This window comes from Poecilia formosa, unplaced genomic scaffold, assembly GCF_000485575.1.
Source record: "Poecilia formosa unplaced genomic scaffold, Poecilia_formosa-5.1.2 Scaffold3, whole genome shotgun sequence".
Lineage (NCBI taxonomy): Eukaryota > Metazoa > Chordata > Actinopteri > Cyprinodontiformes > Poeciliidae > Poecilia > Poecilia formosa.
Window position 1 is genome coordinate 2,554,304 of NW_006799942.1, and position 15,747 is coordinate 2,570,050.

The window sequence follows — 15,747 nt, forward strand, 5'->3', positions numbered from 1 at the left end:
CCTCCTTCAGTTTCTGTTGGACACGGTGTTCCTCAGCCTGGCAACGGTGGGTTTGTGAATCTGAACAATCACAATAAGCAGAAAGCATCCCTGTGTTATTGCCCCAATGGGACTCATTGTCAGCCGCCTGCAGTTTGTCATCACCGTGTCATTAGTTGTTATGCTGTTAATGTTGAGGATGCAGAGATTAACCAAGCGGTTTGTGCTGGATTGAATTTTGGATATTGATACTAGACTGATGCAAGTTTTTTTTTTTTGTTTTCTTTCTATTTGCTCGTACAGTTTTTATAGGGACACTTCCAGAAGTAAATAGATTTTATGAGAGTGTTTGGCTAAGTTAGCTTAGCGGTCTGGCTCATAAGTTAATTTTCAGATGATGTGATCAGCAATAGCAATCTTTGTTTTTGTGGTTTTTGAATCTATTTTACTTTTTAAAACCTATTTTAATTTTAAAATCTAGTTTAATATTTTTTTTCTTCCAGACTAAATCACATAAAATATAAGAGTTGTACTGTTACAGAAAAGGAAGGGCTTAAAAGATATTGCCTATTTTTGCATTACAACAAATGTCCCTATCAGATTCCTACTAAACTCAAGAAATGGCATTAACATACATCCTTGTAGCTGATGCTTCAATAGATTAATAGTAGTGAGAGCTCTTAGTTAAGATAAATGTAGGAAAAAAGTCAAATCTTTGAACCTATCTGCACTGATGATGGGGAAGTTGTTTGGCCATTTGGATTTATTGTTGATGTTTCTTTTAAATGTGTTTTAAGGTCCATGTTGAAGTAAGAGCTGCAGGAAGAATATGTAGAGAACATTTTAAAAGAAATCATTCTGTTTGGTGTGAGATATATTTGAACATTAAAGTTATAAATAGTTTTAGCTTTTGGACTAAACTCGAAAGTCAACAGAATAATAAACACACCTTGAAGGCTAAAAATGCTGGAAGCATTGAATATTATCAGCCAAAATCGAAGACAAATAGCTGACTTCATCAAGTTGAACTTGTCAGATCTCATGCCACTGGGCCCATCCCAATACATCAGATAGACTACATAGCTGAAAAATGTCAGATTTAACAGGCTAGCTTTTATTAGCTTCCAGTCTTTCATTTCACCAATTTAAGTAACTGTTACTTACCAGGACAAATGTACATTTCATGTAGGAGTTCTGATTTCCAAATGTAATTAAAGTACATTACTGACTGTCTATTATTTAATTCATCATCCAACAACACAACACAACTTGCAAGATTGCCTGACTTTGTAGCTCGCAGCCAGCTTTCTTTTCCAGCAGCAGCCAGGTTAGGCTCTGTTGGGTCTTGTCAAGGGCAGTTAAATTGTGCTTGTTGTTATTCTCTCTGCTGTTAGACATGACTCATCTCTAGCTGTTACCTAGAAACTGACAGAAATTTGCAAAAACATCCACAGGATCAATCATTTTTGTAGATCAAGAAACATTTTGGGAGGCTTTTAAACACCCAGATTAACATCTTTTCCATGGTTATAACACGTGATGCATCATCCAGGTACACTGTCCATTAGTTTTTACAAAATTAATAAACTGATTAAATTGTATTTTCTTTGTTGTTTTTATACGTGTAATTTTAGGGTTGCACCAAACAATCGTCCAGTCAGAAACAAACTAACAAAAAACTATTTTACCGTTTAGATAATGTACCATAACTCAGTTCCACAAGGTTGTGGAAGCAAAAAAACAATCTTTAGTCTGGATGTTGCTGAGGGTAGGGAACTCAAAGTTAGCCTTGTAACCATGTTTCCAGGTAAGAGAGGCATTTATGATTAAGTCCAATGAATTTTAATCATGTAAGAAGATATTTTCATAGAAACAGCTTTTTACTACATTTTTAAACATATCTGGGGTTTCACTCAGGCTGGGAGACAGAGAGTGAAAGCGAGACTTAACAGATAAGAAGGTTGAACAAAGTACAGTAAAGTTGCTGTTTTGGTGGTAGGTGACAGTAACAGTGATAAAGGCAATCTTTAAAAATAAATATGATAAATGGCAGCATATGGAATGACAAATATTGAAGCATTTTGCTGAATTAAAGCATGATTGGAACCAGTTGTGTAAACTTGATTTCTGATATTTAATATGAACTCTTAAATGGTACTGTAAATACTGCTGCTGTTTTTTACACCAACATAATTCTAGTTAAGAAAGTATCATTTGTTCACTTGAAATCCATTATGTTCCAGAATCCTTATGTTTATAGAAATGTTTGAATTGAGGTGTTATTTCTTAATTTTTTTTTTTTTTATTTTTTTTTTATGTTTGTATTGAAACACATGGTATTTTGATAAAAACATTCTAAAATATCAAATACCTTTTTGCTTATTATTGAACATTTTTTGAGTTTTTCTTGATGCATACTGTGTTCCATCATACTTTGTATCTTTCTTGCTCAGACAATATTTTAGACGAAGCAGCAAAATATAGTTAAACATGTACATTATGTACTAGATGTTCAGTTTGTGTTGAATCATCCCTTGAAATGCTGAATCATGCAAATCCCTGTGCTTGTCTGTCTGTTAGAGACATGTTTATGCTCTTTTCTAATCTTCTCTCCTCTTGCTTTTTCTGACACACTCCTGTACAGTACACACAGTTAAGTTCACATTGGCAGACACCTTACAGTTATATAATTTGGAAGCCCTAATGGATTAATTTGCTTGGAGTCAACCTGTTTTTTGCTAAATGAGATAAATGCAATTTACTTTGAAGTTAAGCCATGTTAAGTTGTTTGACTTCCGCCAATTTCCACATCTGTTTTTATTTCTTTATGTGTGTTTTTGTGAGTGTGCACTTGTGTATGAGTAGGGGTCAGTGGGAGTGGTGGGTATGTAAGAGAGTGACCGCCAACCATCTATATATAGCGCCTCCCTCCTCCCCTTGGCTCTCTCTCTGAACAGTGTTGAAATTCCAACCCAACTCTTCTGGTCGGACCTTCACAAGGATAAGATTCTGCTTAACTGCTCCAGACAACTTGAAGACAGCCACTTTTAGAGAATCGCTTCATTTGGCTTCTTCATTCCAATGGGATTCAAGGATTCAAAAGTCACAGGAACTACTGTTCAGAGACGAGGTGGCAGGTTGGAGGCCGAACAGAAGCTAAAGTAGGAACTGACAATTTGACTGTGGACTCATATAACTGACAGGCATGAGGCCCTGGACAGCCTCTGATCTTACCAAACATTTGGAAATATTCTCAATCCCTGTTTGTAGAGACACCTGTCAACAAAATTAGTTTGCACTTGCATTTTTTTTGTGTGTTTTAAAAGGACACCTTGATGCCATCGTCTCTTCTGAGACTGGGACTCTTTGAGATCTGAGGCGTCAAGCAACATTCACGTGGGAAGTGTCAATCTGGCTTTTTCCGGTCTGGAATATCATTTGGATTAAATTCGGGATAGACCTGTCAATCCAATTTTTGTGACACCTTTTTGCTCAATTTGGTCAAAGATGGAGCTTCACATTTTCAGCTTTGGTTAAACCGACCAAGAATTAAAAACAGACATTAAGATGATGTCTGTGATTTCCGATGTGGTAGATTATTTGGGTAGTAAAGAAAAATACTGTCTTGCAAGAAATTACATTTATAAAATTATGGAAGCTGACTTTTACTTTCAGTAAAGTCCAGTTGCTCCTCCGTCCTACTACTTTGTCCCTTTTCCTACACTGTGCTTGTGCCTTTTGTCATTTACAACATGGAAGTCCCAACCAAATGGAGTAGAGCTAGTGTCATCAGCTTCATCAAAGGCCTTGGTAAGCTTGCATGGCCGTGCATTCATATGTACACGTGTGTGCATCCTGTGAGTGCTCAGGTTTCATCCAAACGGATGGTTGTATGAGGACAAGGGGGCTGTGCACCCAGGGAGTTAGTTTTCACCTCTCCACTGAGTCAGGTCACATGGTCATGGAAGGTCAATTAAGACCTGACATTGTTGTTATCTGATACTGTATGTGTAGGGGCGGCCCAGGCCTTCTTGACATATGATAAATCATCAGGAGCTCAACATGAGGATAAATCCTCTTCATGGTGTGAGGAATGTTAATACTCTTTTCAGTGTAATCTCAGAACATACCTCTTTTTCGTACATTTTTCTCTAATAGTTCTGACTTTTTTCTGTCCGTTTATTTTCTCTTCTCTTAAAAGCTAATGGTGTCCAGGCTTAACAGTGACGTAATCATGAGTGGGAATGAACTTCGGTTTAAAGTGATGTCTTTTTTTTTCTCCATCTGTCCATGCTAACGTGTTTCACTGTTAAACTTGGACAACAAAATGCATTCTTAGNCTGATTAAATTAAGAAAACATTACATTACTAAACAAAGTAGGGTGTTGCTGGTGGAGGTCAACTATTGTTAAGATAGTATTGTTGTTTGTCTACAGACTCAGGCTAAAAACAAGCTGTTATTCTGTGGTTTATTGTTTGCCTTTTTGGTTGTGTTACTTGGTCTTGGTAAACCAAAGTGTATTTACAGTGGGTAAAGGGCAGCACTTATGTCACAGTTATCTTAATAATGGATGACAGTATATGTGATGTGTATTTGAATTACAAAAAGCTTTAAATAACAGGAACTGACAAGCTTGTTTAAGATGTGTATTTCATAATGTTTATTGATATAATCAGTTTATGAACAATTGCCTCATTTTAAAAGATAATTAAACTAGGAAACATCTTTGCATCACAAAGTCTTAAAGGGCTTCAAGGGAGTAAAAGATAGGTTTGATTGTGTATTTGAAGAAGTAGATTGTCAGTCTTTGACCTGTGAGTCTTAACACAAGCGGGCGATCAGGCCCGGCAAATATTAGGCAGAAAACCTGAGAAGCTTGTCAGGGAACGTGAGTGGTGTCTGCTTTCACACGTCAGTTGTCATGGAGCAAGGCCCCGTCAGAAAGCATGATATTTTGTACAAACTGTTGGCTAAAGTGTACTGCAAAAACAAACTGATTAACTAATTAAGTCCTCCAGCCTATTGTTTACCTACATTAGCTTTAATTTTGGCAACATTTTAAAGTGCAGGTATTTTGTAAAATTGACCTTTTTTAGCTTTATATTACATTATAATGATATTCCCTCATCAAAAACACACCTGAAGTGTTGTTTTAATTCTTTTATGCATGTTGAGGAATCCTTGAATCTTCTATGGCAACCACTCATTGGTGCCTAAACGTTTGCTCTCACAAAACGCCACTCATTTCAAGGCGTTAAATTGCAAAGACAAATTTGTTTAAAGTCATGTTTGGTATATGTAGCATTTTTTATATCAACTGAAGGTCGCATAGTTACCTATGCGACCTTATTATGCACTGAAATGGTAATGTGAGCCATTTCAGTTATGCACTGAAATGGCCATGTGAGCCTGGAAAATACATGATATTGCCTTTTAAGAAGCCACTGCTGTTTTCGACACTCTGCTTTCACAAAGTCATCACAGCAATGCTGCTCCAATAACCGTTTACAATCGTTCTTAGGAGCGTTGGACTGAGAAGTAGTTTGTATGATTGCTCAGTAGACAGTTTCACCAGGTGTTTCTAATTGCTGTTGCTGCTGCTAGTCTAGTGGAACTGTGTGGGGAGGGGTGCTCTGCGGGGCAAAAGCTCAGAGGAGATTGCAGCTCCAAGGAAGAGCTAAGTGTAAATAGGCAGAACTCCCACATGGCTGCCATAGGAGATGCAAGGATTTCTCAAACATGCATGAAAGAATCAAAACAACTCTCCAGGTATGTTTTTGATATAACATTATAACGTTATAACATGAAATAAAGCTTGAAACTGTTTATTTTACATTAAACCTTCCCTTTCACAAAATGTACAATGGCTTTATCTGTATTCTGTATCAGTAGCCTTGAGTTGCTGCAGTTTACAACAAAATCTTACTTCCTCTTGTCTTCATCTAACTTGATGCCTTTCCGCACTACACCACTTTGACTTTTAAGAACATGGAAAACGTTAAGACTTGTTGTTGTCACACCCACAAATTAGCTCTTGGGTGAGGCACTCAGTGGAACTGATGCCATGACAATAGTGGGGTAAACAGCAGGAAGTTAACTGAGGGTAGATGCCTCCTGTGAGACACTAACTACCCAACCCTCCAGAGAAAACAGAAGTGAGATACTGCATGCACTAATGTGCTTTGAAGAGAACCTAAGGAGGAAAACAACATTTGTTTAGTAGAGCTGTCTCTTAAACAACCACTCTTCACTTTTCTGCCCCTTTAGGGGTTGTTGAGCAGAATTAGCTTTGAAGAATCTTAAGGACGACTATTGTGACTTATTGCCTGATTACAGGATTACATGACCACTTGCAATTACCCTGGCAGAGCAAAGCAGTATGTTACACTTCCTGTACAAAGTTAGGAAGATGAGCAATAGAAGGGCAGTTTGCATTTTGTGGATCTGCCCACTTTCCAATGTTTATCTAAAAGGTTTTACCATCATCTTTTTAACAAGTACTTCCATGTTGTAACAATTTTGTTTTCTGTAGGCAATTGGCAGGTTTTTAAAACCAACTTCTGTTCACATTTGTCCTGCTGTACAGTAATTTCACAGACAACACTGTATCATTTTATTGTTTTAAATATATACATGATTCAAGACTGTTTATCAAACTGCCATGTAAATATTTTGATTGTGAATCCTTCCTGTTTGTAAGGACTTGGTTTTTACCTCTGTGAATAGGTGTGTCTCAGTAATCCTACACCATTAGCATGTTGAGTTTAATGCAACTGGTTGAACAGCCTCAACCAGTGAGGCACAGGGACTCTAGCGTTTACATCCACCCACATGCCATGGTATGGCTGTGTGAGTCAAGCAGATGTATGCTTATCTGTTATGCTTTACTCCCGTAGGAGAAAACCAGAATGAAAACAGTCAACGGACAGGTGTGTGAGAAAGAAACCACAGCAAAAACTTTTTTTTTTCGTGCCAGAAAAAAAAAAAAAAACAGTGAGCAGAAGGCGGTAGCTATGAAATGGAAGAGGGGGGAAAAAAACTCTAGAAGAACCACCCAAACTTTTAAGCCACCCAATCAGGTTGCTCGCTTGGAACTGGATCCCTCCCATGTTCACCACCTGAGAGCAAAGAAACACAGCTGTGCCTCACAGAATGAAAAGACTGAGAAAGAAAGCAAGAAGAAACTGAAGAACTAGAGAGAGCAAAAGCTGGGTTTTTGAAGACAGTGAAACATCTTGGAAAAATAAAAATTGCTTTTCAAAAAAGCAAGACTATGAAAGAGTGTTTGGAGTCTGAAACAAGAACATAGAAAAGCGACTCTAGAGAGAAGAATCTGAATCTTCAGAAGATCTTTGTATCTGCAACAAGACTGTGAGCTCACCGTTGCCGGATTGAATGAACTCATCGTAAAGGAAAGATACCATAAGAGGAAACTGGATATCAAAATGTGGACAAAGAAGAAACGAAGAGAGTGAAGAAAGGTTTTAGAACTTCTTGATTTTCTAACACATTTCTGGAGAGTTTTTTTTTTGTTTTGTTTTATTTTTTTTTCTTTTGGAACTTAATGTTGAACCATGTAGTATCTGTTTGCCAGCTCTGAAAAGGGCTTCATTTTGAATATTGACTTCTGGGAGCAGATTGATCTCCAGCACCTTGTGTTGCTGACGATACAGACATGTCTGTAGAGGATGAGAGATGCACTAACAGCCTTAAGGATCAAAGCGGTTCTTCCAATCCCAGTAATGGTCAATTGCCGAAGGAAGGTTCAGACCCGGTAGTTCCCATCCAGAACCAAAGCCATGATGGGATTGTCCTGGATCGCATTGCCTCTTTGTCACCGGACACATTTGACCGCAGCGACTTCAAAGGGAGATTTTCAAAGATCCAACTTAGATCCAGAAAGAGGACAAGGATCTTTGCAGGTAGGTGAACACATGCTGTGATGGGTTCTGTTTTAGTTCATCCTGGTAACAACCCTTATAAATATGGAATCTTTTTTTCTGGAAGATTTTTTGAGGGAGAAAACTAAAAAAAATTGGTCCGCACCTAAAATAGTGATCCTGAACTCACCAAATGGAATGTGAATATGCAAGTTTTTCCCAGCAAAGAATGTGAAGAAGTCGGTGATCTATTGCTACCTTCAGACCCTCTCTGTCTCTACATGTCTGCCGTAAGACCTAAGGGTTAGCAAGTCTTTGTTGGGACTTTTGTATGCTCTTTGAGACCAGTTTTGTTTTGAGAAGACAGACTATTATTACTTCACCAATAATCAGAGGTAGAAGGAGTGTTGTTTGGTGGTCTAAACCAGCTTGTAGTGTCATGTCCAAGCACCTCTAAACAGCTTCAAAGTTTCTTTTTACAAGGTCCAGCAAATATTAATAAATAGATTATACTGAGTAGAATTGAAATGTTGTTTTGAGTGCAGGACTTCTTTGGTTTACCCACATATGCCACATACATTGTTGCTTTTGTCATTTGTTAGCAACATGTGTGGTACACATGTTGCTTTTGAAAAGAATTGTATATCAATGCCTGAACTTGTAACATTTTAGCATCAATTTATTACCAGGAAAAAAAGAGAGAACCCATTTTTCCTTTTAGAACCTTATGAGTTAACTTTGCTGCATCCATTCACAGAAAGAAATAGGTAAAATGAGGAATAACCAAGTGTAAAGCCAAGTGCTTTTTTTTTAGTAAACCTGTACCATCATTTCAGAGATTATTTAAAAAGAGTAGTGTGGATGTAAAGTGAAGATCATTTAAAATATTTGTGTAAGTGGAAAAAAAGGGTCAAATTAATTTTGTTCCCTTAGTGGGAATTAACAAAACTTCAAAAGAAGAGTGAAAATGTGTGCAGTTAAAAGTGGAAGGGAAATTTTGGGCTGAAGTAGTGCCTGTGCAGCAGAGTACCACCTGCACAAACACTTCTTTCAGAAAGGAATTAACAGCGTCTTAGAAATAATTGAGCAGGAAGGTTAAAATGGTCAAATTCTCAAAACAAGAAATGCTATGAAATTGAATATTGTGGGGCTTCTCTGCTGTGGGAGTATGGACCCCCGGGGCTTTGATGTGAAAGAGGCAAGTATGCCTGGCATGAAAACTTCTCTCACTCAGACATTCTTCAGAACAGTGACCTATTGGATCAACCCAGCTGTGTCAGTGAGACACTACTGTGTGAACTGTAAACCTCAAACACTCTCTCTTGGGATGTGTGTACCATTTCACTCCCACGCTGTTGTGATGTTTGAACAAATATTCCTGACAATTATTCAAAGAAATTCTAATAGATAACATGTCAACAAGAAATGAGTATTGTTGCGTTTAATCTATTTCATTGGTTTGGTCAAAAGATTAAGAGCTCGCAAGCAACTGTTTCCAGCATAGCGATGTTTTTACTTTCTTCTTACCCTGTGACATTGTAAGTTAAAACACAAGCTAGTTGTGTTTTCACTTAATTAAAACACAATTAGGTTTTAATTGTGTTTTTAGGTAAATACCACTTCAACATTTTTTATTTACAGTGCAACCTGATAGTAACTTGATAGACTCCCAGAGTAACTAATTCATTTATTTGCAACCCTGAAGATGTGCCACAAGTCAGTGCTTTGACCAAGAAGGACTGACCATTATGGTGGATGTATAGTATAGTTAATGAATGTAAACTGATAAAGGCAGGAATCCTTTACTCATTGAATAGCGCTCTTTACAACACATGTAACTCAGTTGCACTTAGCAGGTGAGTAAATTGCTTTTAAATTAAACAATCATTTTTACAAGAAATATAAAATAATTTTAAAAACCCTTATTCTTCCGTTTTTAAACTTCAGAATGAAACCATTTCATTCAACGGCTGATTAATTGGGAATGAATCAGATGACCATAATGATTCTTTCCAATTTTTTTAAATGAACATTTAGTCCATCTTTAATTTGAAGTTGAGTGAATGTGCACTACAATTCGTGTTTGTTAATTTGTCCCTGTATATATGATCATATGTACACATGCGTGCATGTGTGTTTGGAGGAATCACATTCCAGCAGCTGGCATGCCCAGGCCTCTGCTCAGAATGTGAGGAATCCCATGAGTTTTGCAAGGGTGAGTGCATTTTTTTTTTTTGTTTATGATTTTCCTTTCTATCCCAAAATATGGGTGTAGCTGTTACTAGCTATAAGCAGATTTTCTTCTATTCTCACAGTTTTCTATTCATTTGAATAGATTTTCCTATCTTGTGTTGCTTTGGGTGAACTCCAATGAGTATTTCCCATTTACACCTTTCTCTGTATGTGAAAACACTTGCTCCATCTAGTACAGCAAAAGATTTGCATCTTAATTTGAAAATGTCTCTTTTTTTAGTATGAGGAAACGCTGCATCGCAGGGAGTTTTTTTCTTCTTGCAAAACATGTGCATTTGTCAGTATGTTACTTTTAAAGTAAAAAAAAAAAAAGCATTTTCCATAAATCCCAAAAATTAACAGTACATTATCATCTTCAGTGTGAGAAACACACACACAAAATGCAATTCTTTATAGAAATTTTGTGGTTAGCGCTGTAGTCGGAGGCATTTTGATTCATATGTCTACTCTGAAAACATGCATGCCAGGTTAATCAATCACTCTAAATCTCCTTAAATACTGAGGGTTAGTCTGTGAGATCATAGTTGTTTGTTTTATGTGTCTCCTTATTTACCTTGTGGTTGACTAAAGACACGTTTACTCTGTACCTGCTTCTTACCCATTGAGTGCTGGGAAAGGTAAACACTCCCAACCCTTAGAAGATTTAAATGGTTTGGTTTAAAAAAAAATGAATGTATGGACAAAGATGAGAGAGTGAACTTCAGTAGATTATAACAATCTCTGAGTATGACTGACGTAACAATAACAATATTATTGCAATGGTATTACAATGGGATTTGCTGATAGTATTTTCTCCGTGACTGTAGCAAAGTAAACATAATTTCCAGACCAGATTCAGTTTGCGGAGGTTCCCTGCTGTATCTCTACTCCTCTGAGATCAGGCTCTAATTGTCTCTTAATGTGAATCAGGCCATTCTGTGCTCCGTAGCCCTCCTGTGGGCAGCAGCTTTCAAGATGCTCTATATTATATGTGTCCCCTCGTCCCATACTCGCATACTCATTGTCCTTTCTCCCTTTAACATGTCCTGTGGCACTTCTGCAGCTCAGGATGTTGTGAAGACCCTAATTATGCATCGCTTATCCACACGCTTGATCACTTTACCTTTACTTTAAGGTTTGACTGTGAGTATTGACTGTAAGAAAGCAAAAGGAGAAACATTTAGTTGATTTTCTGTATAACTGATCAGTTATTTCACTCTCATATGCTTCAACTATATTAATAGAGAATAATTGAGACTGGCAAATGACATTTTCTGCCTTTAAAGAGTAAAAGTAATGAAAAAAAAGTTATATAATCACTTTAGTTATGGCCTTAGAATGTCTGTGACTATTTTTTGCTTAATTGGCCTTGACTGGTGACTAGACAAAAATATTGTCTGTTTTCATTCAGTGAATGACCCCTAACTAGGAGACTTAAAGTTGCTAGTTTTGAGTTTCTATGAGTAGTTTAAAATGTAGTCAGGGTAAGTACAGAGAAAATATGCTAATTTAAAGGAAACTGTTTTCTACAAAAGCATGTTGAAACACATTTGCAGTTTATTCAGACTCCGAGAAAAAGCAAAACTTGTGAAAACAGGAAGGCTAGATGGAGCACAGCAATGTTACTTGATATTAACCTTTTGAGCTTCCAACCTTTCTTTAACTGTGGTAATCACTTCAATAAGAAGGTAAAGACACTTGAAATGTCTGTACTCTAATAATTTTTGCTTTAAAATATGAGTAAAACCCTTACTTATCAAGTCATCCGACTCTTACGCACTTGGAACGATGTTGCGTTTGCTTCTAGTATAAATAATTAATGATCATTTATAACATAAAGGCAAAAACATGATGCTCATTTATCTCCTATAAATGCTTTAGAGATTAGAAATTGCTCCCAAGATTTTTATCTTTAAGAGCCAGATTTTCCATACTCGGTTATAGATTTCATTTAGTTACCATTCTGTCACTGGCTTATTTTTTTCTTTTTAAAAAGCAGTGGCTTTTTAAAACCATTAAGCATCCCCTTCGAACCCGTCCACGCAAAAATCACTCTACTTGATCCTTCTAAGTGTGAAGTAATTTTTTAATGTTTCATTTTAGTGTTATAGTTAAATCATGTCCTTTTTATAGGGGCTTTATTTTTTTTTCTTGAAGAAGCAAGGACTTGTCAAGACCCAACTGAACCTTATTATCATTTTTTTTTCCAATATAGAAACATAATAGAAACATAATATTATCCTACTGGAGAAAGTCAATATGTAAAATAACAGAACATCCAGTTACAGCTTGTATGTGATGTCTATGTGAGGCAGTGATGACAAAAAGGTTCTGTTATTGGCTATAGGCTGATTTGATCTGCCTGTCACTGTTTCACTTCGCTCTCATTGGCTTATAATGCTCATAGCATACTTATGGTACATATGTATATATACTGAATCATCTTCATCCCATTTTCTTCTCTTTATGCATTGTGTATTACTCTGTGGTTTTCTCATTCCCAGTTTGCCCTGCTTGTATTTTTTTATGTTTCCTCCAATTCGGTGATTTATGCTCTCTGTTGTCCTCTCACTACCTCCTTCTCACCCTCGCTCTCTCCTCCCTCTAAGAGGATTGGCCGCTTGCGTCTGCTAACATCTGTGTATCACTGTCCTGAGAGAGCAAAACAGAGAGGGGATGGGGGTGTAAGCTAACAATATAGCAACACAGAGCTCAGGCAGGGCTGACATACACTTTCATTGATCGTGCTCGTGCGTACACGCACTCAAAGCAACAGACAGCCGCAACATCCGCATCGCTCACTGCCCACCTGCATCGTCCTCCCTCTCTCTCCTTGCCTCTTCGCTCCGTCAACTCCTCCTCCTCTCACTCGCTTCTGTCTCAGCGTCTCATCCTGCCGTCCTGTTCCCCCACTGCTGTCTGTCACCGTGGCGACCTAGCCTCTGCAGCCATGGCGACCAGCCAGCAAGATTCGGGGTTCTTTGACATCAGCCTCAAGTCTCTGCTCAAGTCTTTAGGAGGCAGTGAGTACAGCTAACAGATGACAGTTGCTGTTGCCTTTATGCCGGACAAATGCCTGACACATAGCAGTGATAGACTTATAAGCTGTCAGTGGGTCCTGCAGTTTACAGACTCTGCTTTGTTTTTGTGAGTCACAGAAAAGCTGGCAGCTGATCTACCCTTGTCAATATTTGGCGATGTTATGTAATAGAACAATGTTCTGACAAATGCTTTGCAAAAACGATAGCGGTACAAGTGTAAGGTACATGTTATTCCTCAGTAGTTTTCAACAGAAATGTCACATCTTATGCTTAGCCAACAGAGAGGAGCTTCCTGGCTTTGTTATAATCACAGCATAACAGATTTGGATCCTAACATACTTGTCTGTCCACTGAAGTTTTTATGCTATTGGCATTCTAAGAGAATCCCGAGCCTCTCTCAGTTTCCTTGTTCTTGTTTACTAAACAGAACTGCTCTCACTCTGAGGCAGTCAGAAGTGAACACCCAGCAGCATCCTCCTTCAGTTTCTGTTGGACACGGTGTTCCTCAGCCTGGCAACGGTGGGTTTGTGAATCTGAACAATCACAATAAGCAGAAAGCATCCCTGTGTTATTGCCCCAATGGGACTCATTGTCAGCCGCCTGCAGTTTGTCATCACCGTGTCATTAGTTGTTATGCTGTTAATGTTGAGGATGCAGAGATTAACCAAGCGGTTTGTGCTGGATTGAATTTTGGATATTGATACTAGACTGATGCAAGTTTTTTTTTTTTGTTTTCTTTCTATTTGCTCGTACAGTTTTTATAGGGACACTTCCAGAAGTAAATAGATTTTATGAGAGTGTTTGGCTAAGTTAGCTTAGCGGTCTGGCTCATAAGTTAATTTTCAGATGATGTGATCAGCAATAGCAATCTTTGTTTTTGTGGTTTTTGAATCTATTTTACTTTTTAAAACCTATTTTAATTTTAAAATCTAGTTTAATATTTTTTTTCTTCCAGACTAAATCACATAAAATATAAGAGTTGTACTGTTACAGAAAAGGAAGGGCTTAAAAGATATTGCCTATTTTTGCATTACAACAAATGTCCCTATCAGATTCCTACTAAACTCAAGAAATGGCATTAACATACATCCTTGTAGCTGATGCTTCAATAGATTAATAGTAGTGAGAGCTCTTAGTTAAGATAAATGTAGGAAAAAAGTCAAATCTTTGAACCTATCTGCACTGATGATGGGGAAGTTGTTTGGCAATTTGGATTTATTGTTGATGTTTCTTTTAAACGTGTTTTAAGGTCCATGTTGAAGTAAGAGCTGTAGAAAGAATATGTAGAGAACATTTTAAAAGAAATCATTCTGTTTGGTGTGAGATATATTTGAACATTAAAGTTATAAATAGTTTTAGCTTTTGGACTAAACTCGAAAGTCAACAGAATAATAAACACACCTTGAAGGCTAAAAATGCTGGAAGCATTGAATATTATCAGCCAAAATCGAAGACAAATAGCTGACTTCATCAAGTTGAACTTGTCAGATCTCATGCCACTGGGCCCATCCCAATACATCAGATAGACTACATAGCTGAAAAATGTCAGATTTAACAGGCTAGCTTTTATTAGCTTCCAGTCTTTCATTTCACCAATTTAAGTAACTGTTACTTACCAGGACAAATGTACATTTCATGTAGGAGTTCTGATTTCCAAATGTAATTAAAGTACATTACTGACTGTCTATTATTTAATTCATCATCCAACAACACAACACAACTTGCAAGATTGCCTGACTTTGTAGCTCGCAGCCAGCTTTCTTTTCCAGCAGCAGCCAGGTTAGGCTCTGTTGGGTCTTGTCAAGGGCAGTTAAATTGTGCTTGTTGTTATTCTCTCTGCTGTTAGACATGACTCATCTCTAGCTGTTACCTAGAAACTGACAGAAATTTGCAAAAACATCCACAGGATCAATCATTTTTGTAGATCAAGAAACATTTTGGGAGGCTTTTAAACACCCAGATTAACATCTTTTCCATGGTTATAACACGTGATGCATCATCCAGGTACACTGTCCATTAGTTTTTACAAAATTAATAAACTGATTAAATTGTATTTTCTTTGTTGTTTTTATACGTGTAATTTTAGGGTTGCACCAAACAATCGTCCAGTCAGAAACAAACTAACAAAAAACTATTTTACCGTTTAGATAATGTACCATAACTCAGTTCCACAAGGTTGTGGAAGCAAAAAAACAATCTTTAGTCTGGATGTTGCTGAGGGTAGGGAACTCAAAGTTAGCCTTGTAACCATGTTTCCAGGTAAGAGAGGCATTTATGATTAAGTCCAATGAATTTTAATCATGTAAGAAGATATTTTCATAGAAACAGCTTTTTACTACATTTTTAAACATATCTGGGGTTTCACTCAGGCTGGGAGACAGAGAGTGAAAGCGAGACTTAACAGATAAGAAGGTTGAACAAAGTACAGTAAAGTTGCTGTTTTGGTGGTAGGTGACAGTAACAGTGATAAAGGCAATCTTTAAAAATAAATATGATAAATGGCAGCATATGGAATGACAAATATTGAAGCATTTTGCTGAATTAAAGCATGATTGGAACCAGTTGTGTAAACTTGATTTCTGATATTTAATATGAACTCTTAAATGGTACTGTA

At 37.2% G+C, this 15,747-nt stretch overlaps 1 protein-coding gene across 10 annotated transcripts in view; it reads left to right on the plus strand.

Annotated features, from left to right (window-relative positions):
* fryb (furry homolog b (Drosophila)) overlaps positions 1 to 15,747 on the plus strand; it is a 72,253-nt gene that overhangs the window by 15,601 nt on the left and 40,905 nt on the right. For 3 of the 10 annotated variants that reach the window (XM_007554572.2, XM_007554600.2, XM_016672965.1), the window contains exon 1: positions 7,389 to 7,902. The exons of 1 other annotated variant lie outside the window; for it this stretch is intronic. In XM_007554572.2, the coding sequence (XP_007554634.1) occupies positions 7,656 to 7,902 (247 nt within the window). In that variant the 5' untranslated portion in view covers positions 7,389 to 7,655. Of the gene's footprint in view, positions 1 to 7,387; positions 7,903 to 12,805; positions 13,116 to 15,747 lie in introns of those variants that run through there. 6 more of the 10 variants (XM_007554581.2, XM_016672951.1, XM_007554608.2 and 3 more) reach the window with 4 other exon arrangements.